A 21252-nucleotide genomic window follows, 5' to 3' on the forward strand; every position below is an offset into this window, starting at 1 on the left:
CAGAAGAAAAAAGTACTGCATATGTTACAGGTTCAGAATGCAATCTGTTGGCGTGTTTTTAAGAGAAACATTAAGAGACTTCAAAAAAGGACAAAGACCGAAACACATGCAATCGAGAGAGAAGCAGCTCAAACATGAACCTACTCAAAGACCCTTGAGGCCTCCAGCCTTTCCCCGTGGATAACTCTGACAGGCGTCCAGCAAATTCCAATTTGGGCAGGGGTTTGTTTATTCTGCTTGGTTCAAATCAGGGCTACGGATCCCTAATGGTTTTCACATCCCTAAAGGTTTTCCACATTTGGGCAAGATCTATGCTTTATGGAGGCCCGAGGAGGCCCTGCTCCCGGCCCCTGTGCTGAGCCAACGGTGCCAAGAGCACTCAATGCCCTGACTCTGGGAGAAGTTGAGCAGCATCTACCCCTTGGCAGGAGTGTGGAGATTTTCACAACGGTGCTGTGTCATAGTAAAAATGCCTCCATTCTTAACCAACTGTAACTTTAACTACATTTCATTTTTCTCCTGATGGGGCTAAATTTTTAAGACTAGTCTTTTTCCTGTAACCACTACTCTGTGCCAATGAAAACTAAATGGGCTCACACTGGCTTCTAGCCCTTTATTTTGAGCACACCATTTCTAATCCAGGAATAATCCTTCCTTCAGAGGGTGTCCCCACCTCCAGGTTCTTGACCCTAACATGCCACTGTTGGTCTGATAGTCCTAAAATTCAACTTGCTTAAGAGACTACGATGGCTCTCTAATGCTTTAGGTCTAAATTTCACCTCGTTCTCTACAAATTGTAACCACAACTACCAAATTAACCTTATGTCTCACTGTCTCCACCATTGAGGTGGTTGCTGAGAACCGTTTTCTCTTTGTTTCCCAGACACTCATTCCCAGGCTGACACATTATCTCACAGGCTTATCCTGCCTAGAACAAGACACCCACCCAGAAGGTGGTTCAAAGGTGCCCCTTGTGTGTTCAGAGCCCTTCTCCACTTTGTCCCAACTTCCAACCCAGCCTCCTAACTCTTAAATTATCGATAGCATGTGCGAATCTTGGAATATAATCCAGGGGTCCCAAATACAGATGGCTAGGGCCAGGCAGGTAAGAAAATGAAACCAGAGAGGAGAGGTGGGGCCAGGTGTATCAGGGGAGGAGTAGGGAGCTGGTGTGTCTTATCTGTGGGTGGTAGGTGGGTTAGGGCCAGCCCGTGGGGCTAAGGGAGAACAGTGACCCAGGGTTTCCAGGAAAGTCAAAACTCTACATTTTTATACAAAATTTCCCAATTTAAAAAACACACACAACTGCAACTGTCAAAGAAAAACTTCCGTCCTGGATTTGGCTCATGAAAGTCTTTGCTCCCCTGGTATAAGCACGACACTGCTAGGCTCATAGTACTCAGTGAGTTTGTCGAGGGTGGGGATAGTGAATAGCGGCCTGGAGGTGGACGGCATCAATCCCCCTCTCTAGCTCATGCCACACGTCCCTTCTAAACTGTGGAACACAGTTCCCAGAGGGCAGAGAGACCTGGGTGACTAGGCCATTCCTCCTTTTCCCACTTCCCCAGAACAACTTCTGCTAATACCATCTAGGTCTCTATTTTGGAATAATCATTTATTTTCAGATTCAGTATCCAAGAAAGTTTTAAATGTAAACATTTTTATTTCGGGTATACTTTTATTTTGAGTATATTTTTATTTTGGGTACAAAGGGGGCTGGAAGGGGCTGTGCATGTGGGGGCATCTCTAGCTTATTTTTATCAGAATCATCCTTTTGAAAGATAAATCTTGTTGTGTCATTTCTGCTTAAAACCCTCTGATGGCTTCCCATTGTTCTTAGGGATGCTGACAAGGGCCCTTAACAAGAGCCTGTATTATCTGGCAAATATACATATTTTTTTGGCTTTATGTGCCTTAGTTTTTTCACATGTAAGAATAGCACTTAAAAATTATATAAGACTTTAAAAACACTTGTCATGATGCTGGGCACACAATGAGCACCCCATAGCTGTTCACCTTTGTCATTCTGACTTCTCCAGATTTTACTGATGAACCCTATATCTCCCCACTCTCCATCCAAACCTCAAACTTGCCATTGCCGCTGGGCCTTTGCACATACAATTACTTCTGTCTAGAACACGCTGTCAACCACTCAGTTCTGTTAGATAATATCCATTGGAACCTTAGTCCTGAGCTGAAACATCAGTGCCTCAAGGAAGCTCTTCTCTGCCTGGGTCAAATCCCCTTTTAGAGGTTCTCACACAGCCACGTCCTCTCCCTTATAGTACATATCGTGGTTACAATTTGTCATTTGTTTTGTAATTACTTGATTTCCTCCTAGTCTTTAGGCTCCATGTAGGTGGGGACAATGTCTGTTCTATTTTGGGTGCTAGCAGTGTAGGTATTTAATAAATATTTGTAAAGCATATGAATTTCCACCACCAGTGGCCTCTTCTTGGTGTGCTGGGCTAGGGTATGATAACCATAGGGAGGAGGGCTTTCCCCAAAGATATAAAGGAAATGGGGACTCCTCTCCTGGCTTGAGGGCTGGAGTGTGGAGGTGCCTTCACCTCTTTGCTCAGGAAAGATACTCCAGATCCTCCAAAGCAGGGCTATGCAGAGACTAAGGCTGCCTCCACCTTTTTTTCTTTTTCTCTTTTTTCAACAACAGTATGAGACCACTTTGCAGAGATACGACCCTCAGGACCACTTGCCAACTGCACCAGGCACATTGGGCATCCATAGAAACAGATCAGAAACTGCCCATCTCATGGTGGGACAGTTAGTACCTCTCAACTGGGCAGGACTTCCATACTGAGGCCAATGAAGATCAAAGGTTTAAATGTGCTTCATATGGCTCTCAGATGGTCTGTCTTCTGCCATCTTCCTTTGGCCACACACATTGGTCAGGGCTGGGATCAGCCCAGTCATTTTTGTAAATGATGTTTGAAAAATAGTCACTTCTGGTGAATTAATTTTTGATGTTAGTGATGCTCACGGATCAAATCTGATGGTTTGTTTTAGAACAGGTATCTGTATGGTGGCCTAGAGTTGTGTGCATGTGTTCATTTATCCATTCATTCACTCAACAAATATTTTCTGAGCCCTCCCCCCTCCCTTTTTTTGTAGAGAGGAGTACATTTGCTTGGGCCATTAGCTATAGGAGTCCTTCTCCCGTGTAGTTGCTTATGTGCTATGATTACTCAGCTGTAGATGAGAAGGCCCCTCCATCTACCCTCAGAGGTGCCCGTATTAAAGAATGCTTGAGATATCCTCAAAGTCCTCAGAGGTCAAGGAGGCAGCAGGGATACAGGAAATGATCAACTTTATAGTCAGATGGACCTGCGTTTAAATTGGGGGTTCCACGTTGTACTTGTCATGCAACCGCACACACACACAGCGGCTGAGACCTGAGTGGATGGTAATACTGGAGTGTTTCCTCGTGGTTAAGAACTTGGGTTTTGGAATTGAACAGGCCTGGGATGAAATGCTGGTTTTGCTCCTACTAGCTGATCAAGCCCAGTTAAAGGCTTTGGTTTTAGACTGGGCAGTCTATAACCCTAGACTTTGTGAGTTACCAGGTCTCTAAAACGTTTTGCACTATCAGTTCCCCTCCATGTTCCCAGTTCATCCACAACAATCTGTGAAATGGATTTTAGATGAGTATGCTTATTAATGCAAAAATGTGATTCTGGTATAACAGGGGTAAAATACCCTCCATCATTATCAAGGGTGTTTTTGGTGACTGAAATTCATAGGGAAAGCCTCAGAGGGGCCACACATCTGTTTAGATCTTCATAGAATCACTTCTGGGATTAATATTATAGAATAACATTTTTGAAAACAGTTTGTAGTCATAATGAAATGCAGAGTTAAAAGATTCAAAATAGCAAATTTATGTATTACCAGTTGGCAAACCACTTTAAACATTCCTGAAGATGGTCAAATGGAATTCAGTCCATTAAAAACAAACCACTCTTAAAAATGTCCTCTTACTACTTTAACTATACCACTAATTTCTTAATGACTTCTTGGTTTTAGCACTCAATTTCAACAGAAGTTTAAATAGTGAGTCACACCATCTTGAGATCTCGTTTTTCCTCTTAAATATTTGCTACTGACTCACATGTTATTATAAACAAATTATAAGCATGTTCCATTGTGTTCTATAAATGTTCCCATGGACAAGAGTTTTCATAGTTCATTTAAATGAGTTTTTGTTCTTTGAAAGGATAAACAATTTAGAAACGCTCAAAAGGATTAGTTACATGTACTAAAAAAATCTCATTTAGTTTTATTGTAATGACTAATGCAGCTTCATAAAAATGTACAAATTTTAACTTAAACACTAAATTTTGTACCAATTATAGATTTTTCCAATCCTGGAAATAAGTACTTAGAATCTTTTCTACTCTGAGGAAAGAAAGATGATATCAGCAAAGAATGAAGTAGGAAAAATAGTTGTTTCTAATACAGGTGAGGGCTCATTTCCCTTAGTGAAATAGGTATTCACATTTCTCCAGGCTTTTAAATGATTTTAGAAACCTCAGATTTCACTCAAGATAGTACAGGGAATTCCATCTGAGCCCCTAAATCCTGTGCTTATTTCAACTACAACATTTATACTCTCCTAAAATTGGATGCGTATCTGTGCATCTCCTCCACTAGTAAGTGAATTCCTTGAAAGTTAAGACTATATCTTACTCACCATTTTATCCTCAGGGCCAAGCACTGTGCTTGGTATACAAATGGTTTTCGGTATGGCTGCTGCCAACAACAGTATTGGAAATGAGGGGCTTGAATCCATGAGTCTTCAAATAGACTCCAAACGCCTCTTTTAAAATATTATACATGTAGGATGTGCACGTGGAAATTAACATTCAAACAGTCTAGATGGTTAGAAGATGACAAGTAAAAGGCCTCTATTGGAGGTAACCATTTTTGTATGTTTCTATGTCTATTCTTTGGCAGTAATCTCCTTACTCTAAAAAAGGCTTAGATCCCGATTTCTTTATATATTCCCTTCCCTTTAAAGAGGAACATATTCAAAGAAAAAAAAAAAGAAAAGAAAAGGAACATAATTCAGTTGTCTTAATGAAAGATGAAGAATTTGGCCCATTTTCCCAATTACTACAAGTTATATGTATTTTAGTTTTGTTTTTTTTCTATTGATAACTGTTCCAACTTTAAATACTATTTTTAAACTTCTTTCTTTACCTTTTAATTTATGTATTTCTTGATTCCCCCAGGGTTATCCCATCTACTCTTTATCGTTCTTGAATTAAACCTGCCTCTTTCAGGATAAATACAATAATTTCATATTCCAGTTTGTTTTGGGGGAACATTTAATTACTAACATTAAAAATTACCCTTTTCCCCCCATTTAAAATATTTAGTTCAAGAGCATACAATGGAGTCAAGATAGTCTCTTTCAGTAAATAGTGTTGGGAAAATTGGACAGATACATGCAAAAAAATGAAACTAGACCACCAATTTACACCATACACAAAAATAAACTCAAAATGGATAAAGGACTTAGACGTAAGATGGGAAACCATAAACATCTTAGAAGAAGCCATAGGCACCAAAATAGCAGACATTTGTTGTAGCAATATCTTTACCGATACAGCTCCTAGGGCAATGGAAACTAAGAAGAAAATAAACAAATGGGACTACATCAAAATAAAAAGCTTCTGCACAGCAAAAGAAACCATCAACAAAAACAACAAGAAAGCCCACTACATGGGAGAACATATTTGCCCATGTTCTCTCCAATAAAGGTTTAATCTCCAACATTTACAGGGAACTCATACAACTTAAAAAAAGGAAGATAAACAATCCAATAAAAAAAATGGGCAAAGGACCTAAATAGACACTTTCGAAAGAGGACATACAGAAAGCCAAGAGACATATGAAAACATGCTCAAAGTCACTAATCATCAGAGAGATACAAATCAAAACAATGAGGTACCATCTCACACCTGCCAGAATGGCTATCATCAACAAATCACCAAACTGACAAGCACTCGTGAGGATGCGGAGAAAAAGGAACCCTCGTGCACTGCAGGAGGGAATGCAGACTGGTGCAGTCACTGTGGAGAACAGTATGGCATTTCCTCAAAAAATTAAAAATGGATCTGCCATTTGACCTGGTAATACCACTTCTAGGAATATATCCCAAGAAAACAGAAACACCAATCAGAAAGGATATATGCACCCCTATGTTCACAGCAGCACAATTTACAATAGCTAAGATTTGGAAACAGCCTAAATGCCTATCAGCAGATGAGTGGATTAGGAAACTGTGGTACATCTACACAATGGAATACTACACTGCTGTAAAAAAGGAGGAATTCTTACCATTTGCAACAGCATGGATGGAACTGGAGAGCATTATGCTAAGTGAAATAAGCCAGTCAGTGAAAGATAAATGCCACACGATCTCACTCATTTGTGGAATAGGAAGAACATTATAAACCAATGAACAAAAATAGATACAGAGGCAAAGAAGCATCGAACAGACTGTCAAACTACAGTGGGAAGGCAGGGGAGGGTTGAGGGCGGGGTAAGAGATCAACAGAAGGACTTGTATACATGCATATAAGCATAAACAATGGACACAAGACACTGGGCCGGGGGGGCAGTGAGGGCATGTGCTGGGGGGTGGGAGGGAGGCCGGAGGGAGGTCAATGGGGGGGAAAAAAGGAGACATATGTACTACTATTTGTAATACTTTAAACAATAAAATTAAAAAAATAATTCAGGAGTTCAGTTTTACATGTGTTAAGCAAACGTTCTGGGGAAGCCCTGGAATATAATCACTGTTGTTTCTCTGAGTATAAAGTTTCAGATAGCTATCTAGCAAATAAATTTCTGGAATATGGCCCAATTCAAGTTTCTGTAACTAGAACTTGACATTTTTATGACCAACTCAAATATGGGAACTCTAAGTGACTGTCTGGGGTTTCTATCCTTACCAGTCACTTCTCTGACTTCAATAACTAGGATTTAACAAACCCTTCTTGATTTCTTGAAGTGATGGGGGCGGGGAAGGGGGGATGGGTAAAGGATCCAAGAATCCTACTAATAATTTTTAATCACTAACAACAAATTGGAAGGACTAGATATTATTTTAAAAAATAAAATTAACGCCCTGACCGGTTTGGCTCAGTGGATAGAGCGTCGGCCTGTGGACTGAAGGGTCCCGGGTTTGATTCCGGTCAGGGACATGTACCTTGGTTGCGGGCACATCCCCAGTGGGGGGCGGGGGTGTGTGCAGGAGGCAGCTGATCGATGTTTCTCTCTCATTGATGTTTCTGACTTTCTATCCCTCTCCCTTCCTCTCTGTAAAAAATCAATAAAATATATTTAAAAATAAATAAATAAAATAAAATTAACATTCATCTTAGACTCAGTTCCTTTTATCCTATTCGATCTCTACATTCTATCAATTCTACCTCTTACTTACACTTCTCTGCTGCTTCCCAAGACATTATGGTACAGTGAACGTTTTGTGCATTGCACAAAGGTGCTCCCTGGAGTGGAGCAGAGGTCTGAAGTCCAGCCCAGGTGCTGGGCACTAAATGATCTGCATGGGTATGTGGCTGCATCAGCTTGAAGAGAGGGGGAAGGGGAACCTTTATTGTAATTTTTACCAATTACTGAATGTGCCAGCAACACACTACCAGGAACAGCCTCCTAAATACCTCCAGTTCTCACTGCCCTTTACCCCCACCCACCTTCCACACCAATCACTCACCTGAAGTATCAGAGACTCAAATTCAGTAGGCTTGCGGGTGAAGCCCAGAAGCTATATTTTGGACACTCCTGCTGGTTTAATGCTGATGCAGGTGGGCTAAGGATGACATTCTGCGGAGCCTCACCCCACACTGCCGCCAAATGGATCTTTCTAAAAACCCAATCTGATCAAATCATGTCTTTCCTTAGACCCCTCAGTGCCTCGAGTTACTTACACGGTAAAATCCAAGCTCCTTATCATGAAATACATCCCCTGAAGACCTATCTTCTCCCCTCACCCCATGCCTTCCTATTTACCATCTGTACTCCCCAAGCTTTGGTCAGAACAGCCTGGTAGACCAGCCATTCCCTGAACACTTACGTCTTTTCCTGTCTCATGCCTTTGCACCTGGTAGCTCCATTCCCTCTGCCGGTTACCACCAGCCCCTGCCCTTATCAGTCAACACTCCAAATCTCTATTCTAACCCATCAGGTGACTCTTTTCACAAAGCCCAGCTGGGATCCACTGCAGAGAGAACAGATGATGTTTTCCTGGGGCAGTGAGAGAGGAGTGGATGGGCTGCTATAGTTAGGGCAGATATGGATTCCCTGAGGCAGCGGGTGCCTGGGAAACTCCCTGAATGTATCTGCATTTTCATTTTGTTTGAGTTTCTTATGTTAGTACAATCCATGGTGTCAATCCGTGTTTTATTTCTTTGTTTTTAAAATTATCTCATTCAATTAAGTGCTATCACTTATTTCTTTCTCACAGGATTGTTGTCCAAAGGACAGTCTTAGTTCCCTAGTACTGCTGTAATGAACTACCACTACTAACATGGTATAAAACAACAGAACTTTATTCTCTCACAGAAGTAAAAAATTAAGGTGTTGGCAGGACTATGTTTAGAATCTTTCCTTGCCTCTTCCTATCTTCCAGTGGTGGCCAGCAGTCCTTGACATTCCTTGGCTTGCAGCTGCAACACCCCAATCTCTGCCTCCTCTGTCACACGGCTCTATTTCTACGTCTCTTCTCTCCTTCTAATAAGGAAAACCGGTCACTGGGTTTAGGACCCACTCCAACCGAAAATGATGTTATCTTAACTTGATTACATCTGCAAAGATCTTATTCCCAAATAAGGTCACATTCATAGGTACTGGATTAGGACTTCAACATTTCTCTTTTGGGGGACACAAGTCAACCCACAATGAGGACCTAATAAAATCATGCAGATAGAGGGCTTGGTATATTGCCCTTTATATGTTGAGTAAGCACTCAACAGACTGCTTGGCTTTAAGTACTGACTCTATCACTGACTACCTATGCACCCTTGGGCAAGTTTTGTAATGTCTGTGGGCCTCAATTTCCTCATTAGTAAACAGTACCATCCTCATTGGACCATTGAATGGTTTGCAATGAAATCACACATGCAAAGCACTCAGCAAGACCTGGCACTCAGCAAGAACTAAAAATATGTTTAAAAGCATTGCTATAATTCTATCTAACTCCTACACTCTTATATGTCTAATTTTCAAATCAAAGAGTTTAAAATTTCATAATAGAAATGGTATGTCACCTTGAGAAATTTTTAAAAATATATAATTCCTCTGCTTGACTACTCTCCACCTCCCCACAAATATATGTAACTAGTGGCCCGGTACAAGAAATTCGTGCACATTAAAAGGGGATTAATTAGAGGAAATAATTTAATATTGCTATTTGCCCTTTCTCTATAATAGAAGTGTTAGAGATGAAAGAAAATTAGTAAAATGAATATGAAAATGTTCCTCCTGTCAGAGTCTGGGGCACACCAAAGGACCCAGAGTCAAGTCCCCGCCCACCCACATGGGCCTCAAAATCGCGTGAGACCCAGACCCAGCTGGCCACCCCCCCTCATTGGGATAGATCCAGACCTGGCTAGTCCCACCCTTGTCAAGCCCCGCCAGGCAGGGAACGTAGCCTCAGGTCCCCTGGCCAGGACGGGGGGGGGGGGGGGGGGATCGCGTGCCTTGAGGTCCCCGGTCAAGCCACACCAGGTGTGAAACATGGCCTGAGATCCCCTGTCAAGCCCTGTTAGGTGGGGGGGGGGGGGGGGGCAGCCTCAGGTCCTCCAGCCCGGCACCGGGAGAGGGGAACAGCCTCAGGTCCCCTGTCAAGCCCCATCGGCAGGTGGGTGCAGCCTCAGGTCTTCCCTGGGTGGGGGGCGTGGCCTGCGTTCCCCTGACCCAGCACTGGGGGGTGCACCTTGAAGTCCTCTGTCAAGCCCTGCCAGTCAGGGGGGCGCAGCCTCAGGTCCCCTGGCTTGGTGCTGGGGCCGGGGGAGCAGCCTCAGGTCCCCTAGCCCAGCACCAGGACAGGAAGCGCACCTTGAGGTCCCCTGTCGAGCCCCTCTGGGTGGGGGGTGTGGCCTGAGGTCCCCCGGCCTGGGGCTGGGGGAGCAGTCTGAGGTCCCCTAGCCCAGCACCAGGACGGGAAGTGCACCTTGAGGTCCCCTGTCAAGCCCTGCCGGGTGGGGGGTGTGGCCTGAAGTCCCCTGTTAAGTCCCACCTAGTGGAGGGCGTGGCCTGAGGTCCCCCGTCAAGCCCCACGGGGGCAGGGGTGGGCATAGCCTCAGGTCCCTGCTGATTGCTTGTTAAGGCTCCTTATGGGAACTTGGCCTCAGCTATGGGTGCAGCCATCTTTGTGATGGAGTGATGGTTAATTAGCATATTCCCTCTTTATTAGATAGGATTATTTTGACTTAAGAAGCATCACGTTCCCAATTATATTTGAGTTAGGTGAGTTTGCTCTCCACTGGTGTTTTGGAGATGCTCCCCTGGTTATAAGTAGGGGTATAGAGTCACCCCTAGGCATGGAATCATGTTCCTGGATGATACCTGACCACCTATGGTCCCAAGAAAGAGAGCTTTTGTCCTGTGCCCACCAAACTTCCTGGCCCCATGAGCTACAATCTCCCCCATCAACTGAATAGCCCATCACTTTATGAATCTCTTGGGAGTAGTAAGGGCTACCTCAGTAGCCTTGAAACCCAATATTACATTTTCTCTTGGGTGAGAAATGTTATTTTACAAGTTGAAGACTTCCAGATGTGATCTTTTGCATTCTTCTGAAAGTTGACATAGCACTAAGCCATAGCGGGCAGTGAATGAATACTTTTTAGTTGATTAACTGGTACAGAAACATACCCCAAATTACATTAACACATACTTTTAACCATCAAGAAAATATTTTCAAGGTCAAAAAGTTGGAGAATTTCTTTAAATAAACTTAAATCTTGGAATTAGAACTATGCATATACCTTTCCCTGCCTAGTAGGCTTGTAAAGGGTAATTTTTTTTTATTATGAGGAAGTCAACTAAGACAGCCTTTATAAATGAAATTATTTATGAGGTATAGTCACATAGTTCAAATGTGTGTGTATATTCCTATTATGACATTGTTTTTATACTTAGAGGTATTAACTTTAGAAAAAGACACAAATAAAATAAGTTAAACACTTTTAGATCTTTCTTTTTTTCATCTTTAAATTGATTTTAGAGAGAGGAAGGGGGGAGAGACAGAGAGAAAGAGAAAGGTGGATGTGGGAGAGAAACATTGATTGGCTGCCCTCCTTACCCACGCCCTGACTGGGGATCAAACCTGCAACCTAGGCCTGTATCCTGACCGGAAATCAACTCATCACCTCTTGGTGTGCAGGACAATGCTCCAACCAACTGAGCCACACTGGCCAGGGCAGATCTTTCTATAAGAAACAAAATACTCCCTATTTTCAAGTTAGAATATTAAATATGTAGGGTACTTTTGTTTTCATATTAATATTCTTCTTATAGTCTGTACATGACCAATAACTTTAATATAGCTATTCTATGTCTACACATATATACACTCAAACTGCTTAAAAATGAACAGTGGAGTTTTCTTTTCTGCTACATAATTTAAATAGAGATAATAAGCTCTGTCATGGTTATACATGAATATTTGACCTTTTAATTTATAAACTTACTTAGCAACACTTTGAGAAGAAAAAACTTGAGTTGAATGTACTATATTTATTACACTGACTAGTACAACATACACATCTGAAAACACTTAGCTACCTTATATTGAAAATTCTCTTCCTTATTACTACTAATTTTTCTAATTTCTATTAAGTGCTTTATATTACTATCAATTATCTCACTCTTTTATCTCCCTTTTGAATTTATCTTGCTTTTGTAATTTTCAGTAGGTATTACATTGGAAAAAGAAAGAAGAAACAAAGGCAGATGATAGATTTAGAAAACTTCTTCCTGACTATTGAAGTCAATAATTCTTTTGACTGCCTCTGCTAAACAGAGTTGGTCCTGAGAGCCTAGCATTGGTTAATGGGGAGAAGGGGACCTAGATAGGAAGTAGAAAGATCTTAAATTATATTAAACTAGTGGAAGTCCCTGCCAGAATGGTGTGAGCTCTCCATTTTCCATTGAGAAAGCACACCATGTAATCAGGGACACACCCTTGCTGATCAATGCTTCATATCAGAAAATCTTTCTCATTATTTGGCAAACTTTGAACTTAGTAGACAGACCATCCTTGGTGGCCCTAATGGCATAAAACTAGGAATGTTGTCTACTGATTGTTGGCTGTCTTTCTGGGTCCACCGGTACCACTGAAGGTGTGCAAGCTTATGGAGATGTTAAAGAGTCAGCAGAAGAATCCTGTCAATTGCAGTCAAGCTGCAAGGCTGCAGAACTCTGGCCAATCAATCCTTGAGTTACTAATTCTTGACTTGTGAATAATGAACAACTGGTTAATATTTCCTTCTCCTAGTCTCACCTACTGCAGGCTACTCCAACCCTCATCTGTAATCATACTCACTTCCAGAAGACACATTGACTTGAGTCACCTAGAGGTCACATGAAAAGCTATCTGTCTTCATATTTCTTTTTCACAACCTCGATTCTGTCTAATATCTTTATAGACCTGAGACCAAACACCTATATAACATGTTCCTCCTCCTTTTTAAAATTTTAGATTTTTTTGTGTGCTCAAGTACATATAACATAAAATTTAGCATCTTAACTATTCTTAAGTGTACAGTTCAGTGATATTAAGTACATTCATACTGTTGTGCAACCATTACCACCATCCATCTCCAGAACTCTTTTCATTTTGAAAATGGAAACTCTATACTCATTAAATACTAACTCCCTATTGCCCTCCCCGACCAGCCCATGTCAACCACCATTTTTACTTTGTCTCTATGATTTTGACTATTCTGAATACCTCATATAAATGGAATCATCAAGTATTTGTCTTTTCCCCTCCTTTTTCTCTACCTTCCCAAACTCCATTTAATTAATCAAACATGATCTCTCTCACAAAAGAGGCCATTTTCCTTACCCTTTCCTTCTGGGAAACATTTTTAAACCCTGCCCTGCCCCCTCTCTTCCCTCCTTCATTCCATTTATAAACCTCTTATTTTAAAAAAGAAAATGACAACTAAAAAATTTTTTAAAAGGTGACTGGGATAATTTCCTGATTCTTTCATAGAGATATGAGTTTCTGTGTGTAATTAACCATACAAAAGAACTACAAATGCCAGCATCTAAAATCTCTGAAATTGCCCAAAGTTCTTTTCACAATGTCCATAAAAGTTTAAATTTAACTTTCTACTCATCTTAGTTAAAATTATTTCTTTTCAACAAGAAATGTCTTTTAACTCACTTATATTGCTTTTTTCTTGGAGGCTGATTCTCAGTATTCTAAAAATTGTGTTTTTCTCGTTATCCCATGGGAAGTGTGTAGATTTCAACTGTGTTACTTATTAAAGAGGTGTTTGAGAACTAGAGTCTGTGAACTAAATCACAATATTTAATACCATTCTCTAGGAAAGTGTTCTAGGTTCCACACAGCTCCTGAGAATTGAACTGCTGGTATTTAAGCCATTTATAAACTGGGGACTGAGTGTGTATTATACACTTCCCACAGATTTTCATTAGCGATACATAGCTGAAAGCTGTTGGCCAACTCAATGCCACAGGTCACACAGTGAACAATAAAAGCAGCAAAAAACCAAGTCACAGCAGCCAGCATGTCATCCAGACGCACTGCCAGAGTTCAAGACCCAACCAGTGAATATGCTAAACCTATAGATTCTACAAACTCTCCATGACTTCTCCATATAATTTCGGATGCATTTTCTTCCATTGCATGTTGAAGAAACATATGTTTCACTATGGCTTATGACAGACTTTGAAAACCCCATGGCGAGGGCACTGAAGTTTAAAAAGGTTTCCAAGAGAACAAGACAGAGCTGCAGAAATATGCCTAGAGCAGAGGCTAACCAGCTAATTGTATTATTCAGTAGAAGTTACTTACAGAGGGATATCAGAAACCATTATAGAACTGCAAAACTGAAACTCGCAACCCTTACATAAAACACCAGTTTGCAGATAATACATTAGCTGAGGGTCCAAAGAGTCCCAGAGCTGGGACTGTTGGTCTATGAAGTTCTGATCTGAACAGGGAAATGCAAATAGCAATTGAGATCAAGTTACTATCAGGGCAATAGCCACATTAACCAGCAGTCTCCTTTTTTTCCTCCCCAAAGGGCTGTGTAAGACTGGAGGCAGCTTGCCTTGGTCTTGGAGATGTATCCCTTTGCAATTAATGGAGACGAAAGAAAGTGGCTTTTGTTGTCTTTCATTTGTTTCGGGCCAAGCCATTTATTACATAGAATATTAACTCCCTCTCTAAACTCTGAATATTTAGAGCTACTTCCACATTATCTGGCATTCAACTCTGCAGTCTCATGCATGCAAACCTGGCCTCTTCATTAGGATCATAAACAACTTAAAGGCAAGTAAACTGACTTGCACTTCCTTAGGATTTCCCCTAACAACTACATACTGCTGGGCACAGAGTGGGCATCTGATAAACACAGTTGATTAACTCAAGGATAAGGTCCTCACATATCACGGGCATTGAAGCAATGCCAGCTCCGCATGCCAATCTCAGCCAACTTCCCAGGAAGAGTACTAATGGAGAACGTAAGCCTGGCAGTCACCAGGAGCCACATCAGAGTGGAGAAATCTTGAATCCTGTGCACGGGGGACTGCTTACCAAATGGGGACTAAAAGCTTCACGAGGGTAGGAACTATGTTTTGTTCCCTACCCAGCAGCCATCACCCAGCACCTAGTAGGTGCTCAAAAAAATATATGAAATCAAGTTTTGTCCCTTTAGTCTCATGAATCAGTGTTTCTACATCTTTTGTTTTGTTCATTCATCATTTATAACTAATCCACAAAAATTAAGGTAACTCGAGAAAACAAATCAACATGGCACCCATATGGTACACAGGGAGGTGTATACCTTTCCTGAGCCTGCCCAGGGTGTGTATATGTGTAGGGTGGTGCGGGGGAAGGCTGGAGAAAAGTCACTGGCCTGCTAGTCACAGGTCTGGGACTTGCTGTGGAGGGACAAGAGTTGCTCTCCTTAAGAGAAATGGCCGGATGTCAGATCGAGCTCCTGGCAGCCCCTGTCAGTGAAATGCTGCTCAATGTGGTCCCTGTCTGGTTGGCAGCTTCCTGCCAGGGAAGGCTGCCAAGCAGGTTGTGACAGCTGTGCAGTGAGCTGACATTTCTGACCTGCCTGTCTGCTGCTCGTGGGAAGCAGCTGAGAAGTTCTGATGCGGATGGACCCGATTTTCCATTGGCTTTCATTTTTCAGGAGAATGCCTAACTATCTCATTTTTTAAGATGAAAGTCATCAGAAGATGGCCTTTAGCTTTTCCGGTCAACACCAACCTACTGATTCTGTGTAGAAAAAACTACAGGGTGAGGCAAATGTAGGTTTACAGTTATTCATATGGAAAATACCACCATAATTAATAAATAATGATACAAGAATAAATTCTGTGTTTTGTGTACTCACAGCTGTAAATCTACTTTTGCCCCTCCTGCTGCATATTTCCTCCTGTTCCCAACCACTATTTTCACTGTGACCACACTTGTTTATGAGCATCTTATCACAGTAACTGACATCTGTCATGGACTACCACCAGGAGATATCACCTGTTTGAATAATTAAAAAAAAAATTTAAAGATAGCTTTTTAACCATTTATTCTTTTGAAAAAAATCAAAATCTTAAGGCTTATTATTTGGAATGTTTACACTTCAACTGATTTTGATAAAAGACTGACTTTTTATATTCTCTTAAAGCAGCTACCTTTATTTAAAGTTGCTGATAAGTGAATTGAATGTTTCATCAGGAGATGTATAAATGTTAACTCAGATTCTTTTTTGCACTCGAAGATGAAAAGTTAAAAGTGAAATATCAGACATACCTTTCAGCATCATTCGTCCGGTGGATCCTCCAAAAGTACTGAGAAGCCCACTTCTTGCTCCTAAAGATGTGGTTGCTTCTAGGAGAGAACCCGTGATGTACTGAGATATGGAGGTCCGCTGGAGGGTGGCACGATACTCACATACGGTGTCTCGGACACATTGCTTTAAGCAGGGACCAACGTTAATCCTTTCATAGGCTGTCTCAGAGGCTGGGAGCTTTGTGAAGAAATGAAGAAGAGATCCAATTATATCTTCTGTTTCTTCTCCCCTTCTCACTGCATTGTAGATCTGTGAATAGCAAAAAGTACAGGAAGTATTAATCTAGTTTCTTAGAAAAGCAAATTAACTTGTTGACAAAATGCCAAGATGACTTATTAAGAAAGAAGGCTCAGTCGCTCTAAGCACAAACACTTTTGAGCACTGGACTCATGTATTAACCTGAACATTCTACAGACACCATTTATTTGGGAAAGCTATGTGTAGTTATGAAATAGGCCATTCAAACAACTCTGCTATCAAACAGAGCGCTTACAAGTTGTACCAACCAAAAATATATTCAGCTCAAATTTCTTCTCCTCCTTAGCAGAGCAAAGCTCTTCTGCAGAGGGACAATGCCAAACCTTTCCTTTTTGTCCTTTTGGACTCTCCCCTAAGTTACTGTCCCAGGTCTGTCTGCCTCTAAGAAATATTGCAACTTGACATTCATAAGGAACCAAACAGAAGTGAGAATGAGAGGGTCATGGGGAAGGAGCAATTCTATATTTCTCTCTTGGTCACAATCCTTCAGTCCATCAGCTTGGATCACAATCTTTGAATCCTTTTTCCTTTTTCTAACTTCCTCATTTTCCACATCCAGTGAGTTGACTGATCATGCCCATTCTTCCTGTTCTGTCTCTGCCACTATCCTGATTTCCTCTCCCTTTATAACCTGAATTTACCAAGAATTATCTCAAGGAGATTGCACTATTAGGACAGGTTCCCAACCATAATTCCAACCCATGCCAAAGCAATTGTTCAACATGCATTTATATAGATCCTGCTCTATGTGAGGCATAGCGTTGAAAGATGTAGGGCCTGGGCAAAGAGTAACACAGACCTCATATACTACAGAATTTCACAATCTAACTTAGAAGATGAGGCCTGAAAATGATGAGGTTTAAGGTTATTACTGGGAGGTTTTGGGTTTTGTCAAGGTCTCTGGGAAGTCAGAGACTTCTAGGTAGTATATAAGCAATAGGAAGAAACATAATATGGGAGTTAATCCAGCTTTCTGATGGTAGAATAAAGGTAGACTATATTGTGTTGTTTTTTTATCATGCCACCTTGAGCACCTTGTCATGGTTGTCTTATTATTTATGCATCAAATCAATAAATAATCATTATGTGTTTATATAACAGATATATGTCAGGCCTGGGTTAATAAGACAACTTCTCCCCTCAAAGAGTTCACAGTCCAGTGATATGCAAAAGAGCTCATAGTGGAATGGAAACGGAAGTCACCCTGTCCTGTGATTTCAATGAGTGTCCAGGGAAGAGAAGATCCTCCAATGCCCTCCAGGCCATGTGTGTGCCTCCATGATGCTACACACTTCAAATCTCACCTTAATCAGGACGCACAGGCCCTCAGAGGATCATTGTTAAGCTGTGCTAGGTCCTTAGGACTTTATTCAAACTATGTGGATCCTGACTAGATTTCTACTCTGCTTTCCTCTGACTACTGGTATATACTTGTCACTTGAAGGCAAAGTGTGAATTCTTTGGCTTTAATTCTTTGTCATTAAATTTCTGGTGGCCAGTGCGGCCATGGAGGTGGTGTGCTAGGACAGAAAGAGCTCAGCTTTGGCATCAGGTATATGGGGTTGTACTCCTGATTCTACCTTGACCAGCTAGAGAGCTGGACATGAGCATGAGCAAGCTGACTTAAATGTTTAGAGACAGTTTCATCTTCTGTAAAATGGAGACACTAAATCCCGTCTTATGAATATTGTGGGTTTCACCAAGACAACAATGTAAAGTGCTCAGCCTGGTATCTAGGAATGGGTCCCATTACTACTGGGCAAGAAAAGAATGGACTCCGCTATCCTCAGGGAAGAGCAGATGGTTGTGTAACAACAGAGCCTAGTCTACGAAATTCATTGTGATGGGGTTATATCCTTGCTCTTTTGTGCCATCCTAATATCATCCTAACCTTATTTGAGTTGCAGAGCTCAAAACATAGTTTTCTTCTCTCAACTCCAAATCACACAGGCAATCTCCAACACCACTAAGTCTCAAACAAATCCTTCAGAAATAAATGCTCTACAAGTTCAGGGAAAGGACTCACAGTGAGATCTGACAGCTAAAGAAGGCTTTAGAGGTAAAACAGATTTGAGTTGTGCCCTGGAAAATAGGCACAACCAAACTGGAGCAACTGGGGGAAGCAACTCTCATGTTAAGCAAGGGTGAGAGGAAATGTATGTGTCCTAAGGACAGTGAGCAGAGCAGGGTATTTAGAGCAGAGGAGAAATTAGAAAGGCCAGTTGGCCCGATAAAGGAGATTCTTGAATGTCAAACAAAGAGCTTTAAGCCACCAAAGGTAGAAACTCTTCACTTTTGTTTGTTTGTTTGTTTACATGTTTGCTTTTAGCAGAGAAATGATGCTAAAAAGGTTTTATTTTACAAGATTAATATGCTTACAGTTCTTAGTTACTAATGAGTAGACCTAGTTTCTTCTTGCCAAGCTCCTCCATTGGCTCACATGCCCTTACTCATTACGTTTTGCATTCCAGTTCCCACATCATGCCTTCAGAGATTCCCAATGTCTCATTCAGCCCCGTATCCAGCTTTCCCAAAAGGTTTTCCTCAAATGAGGAGATCATGAGCGGCTGCAGGAAATAAAAACTCCTTGATCATGTAAGTTTGAAAGACTTAGTAAATATTCTCCTTTTGAAGATTTACAATGCATATTAGAATATTAAAGACAATCAGAAGTTTAGAGTGTAGATATCTATTTCATTTTGTTTGAGTGTTTGAGTATTACTCATACTCATGTTATCTGACCATGAATTTTTTAAAGAACACACAGCCTGTGAATATAATGTTATACCTAATAATTTGCTCTAGTCAAATGGCCTTTTCTTAATCTCATTTCCTTGACCTTTGTGGATTCTCTGAAACAGGCAATTACCCAACTTTCTTGAAATCCTGCCTCAATTGTCATCTCATTGTTCCGTCTCTGCCTTACTCTGTGGCTCCCCTTCCTCCACGGGCCTTCAAGACAGTTGTAATGCAATAGAGAAGGGCCAACAAGTGCCTAATGTTGGAGGTCATAATTTGGTGGGCCATGAGCCAGATTTACCCAAAAGATTGCTTCATCTGACACACTGTTTTAAAATCAGGACAGTTTACATAAAATCGGAAGTTACAGCATCTTCTGATAAATGCAATAATCTGACAACACCGAGTATTCCCAGGTGGTGTGAAGGGCTAGACCCTACATATGGCATGAGTTCTCTAATAGGCTCCCATCATTCTCTAGTGATCACACCCGGTCAATATCTGGTCACCATTAGCATATGTGTCTGTGACCTTTGCCTTCATGGGATATGGACATGGCTGTAGATACATACAATAAACATGTACTGAGATCCTCTAACATGTCATCGGTGTGCTCTTTCCTGGGCTACTTGCCAAGGATACAGAGAGAAAGCCATGGTCTCTACTCTCAAGGAGCACTGCCACTCACCTCCAACATACATAAATGCTATGTACATATTAAGTAACCATTCAGTATTGCTGTCAGCCACTTGTTTCCAAGTTTTCAAACTTGTCTGACAAAATAAAAGATGAAGAACTCTAAGAATAAAGTTCTGAGCTTCCATCGCAAAAACCAGAAAAAGATCAGCAGGTCCCACAAAGATCAAGACTGACGCATGCTAATTATACAAATACTGGATGAGTTGAATTCAAGGTGCTTGTTGGAAAAATGCTGAAATGTGGATGAAGTGTGGTAGACATAACAATGCTCAGGGAATATATTAAAATTAGGTGATAACCACTTATTAGATCACCCACTTTTTAAGAAAATGAGGCAGACATGAAAAATTCCACATATATAGTGTGGAAAGAGGGGTCAGTATAGAACAGTCATTACGAGTGTCGCTCTGGGTCATTGGCTTGAATTCTAGCTCCCCTGCTTCCCAGCTCTGTGACTTTGACAATTTGCCATTCTGTGCATCAGTTTCCTTTTCTCCAATGTAGGGATATCATCGTTTCTGCCTCATAAGGCGGTGGTAAGAATTAAAAGCTTTGATAAATGTAATAGGATTAGAACAGTACCTGCCACTTAGTCAATACTCAACAAATATTGGGTTTTGTGATGATGGTGACAATGATGGTGACCACACACACACACACACACACACACACACACACACACAAAATGGCCATACATCATTTCCTTCACTGATTCTGGGCCAGCCTTGGGATTTGCTTAACCAATGGGAGTTTAGCAAATGCGATACAAACAAAATCCTGAAAAATACTTGTTCATTGACATGTGCTCCCTCTTGCTGTTTCTGGGAACTTTGCAATAATGAACATGTGGAGAAGCCAGAGCTAGCACTCTGGAGGACAAGAGACCATGGCATAGTCACTCCTGTCACTTTGGCTGATAGCTTGCCAACAGCCAGCCACTCCGTGAGGCCATCCTTGATCCTAAGATCATCCTATGCCTAGCTGACTGCCATCAAAGATACAGGAGAGAGCCCAGCAGAGATCAAGGGATTCAGACTAGGACAGTGGTTGGCAAACTCATTAGTCAACAGAGCGGCAAACTGCGGCTCGCGAGCCGCATGTGGCTCGTAAGCCGCAGTTTGCTGACCACTGGACTAGGAGAACCACCCAGCCAATTCACAGAAACATGAGCTAAATAAATGACTGTCACTAAGTTCTTGGAGTGCTTCATTACAAAGCAAAAGTTAATGGACATGATGATGTGATGGGCAAACTGATAAGTATTTACCTGCATGAGATTTAAATCCATACTAAACCAAAGAGGTTGATTCATTTGGCAGATGGAGACAGAAAGCACAGAGAAGTGAAGAAATATAGTCAACCTTACATAGCTAGGAAGGGTCTGAGCCAGATGGACACCTAGGTTTATCCAACTCTTTCCATGGCACAAACAGGGTCATACCCAAAGCCCAAC

At 41.4% G+C, this 21252-nt stretch overlaps 1 protein-coding gene across 2 annotated transcripts in view; it reads right to left on the bottom strand.

Annotated features, from left to right (window-relative positions):
• The window catches only part of PLCE1 (phospholipase C epsilon 1), a 266469-nt gene that overhangs the window by 146854 nt on the left and 98363 nt on the right, over positions 1-21252 (bottom strand). For both annotated transcript variants that reach the window (XM_080687601.1, XM_080687600.1), the window contains exon 2: positions 16064-16352. In XM_080687601.1, the coding sequence (XP_080543727.1) occupies positions 16064-16352 (289 nt within the window). The remainder of the gene's footprint in view (positions 1-16063; positions 16353-21252) is intronic.

The sequence above is a fragment of the Plecotus auritus genome (assembly GCF_963455305.1).
Source record: "Plecotus auritus genome assembly, chromosome: 9".
Lineage (NCBI taxonomy): Eukaryota > Metazoa > Chordata > Mammalia > Chiroptera > Vespertilionidae > Plecotus > Plecotus auritus.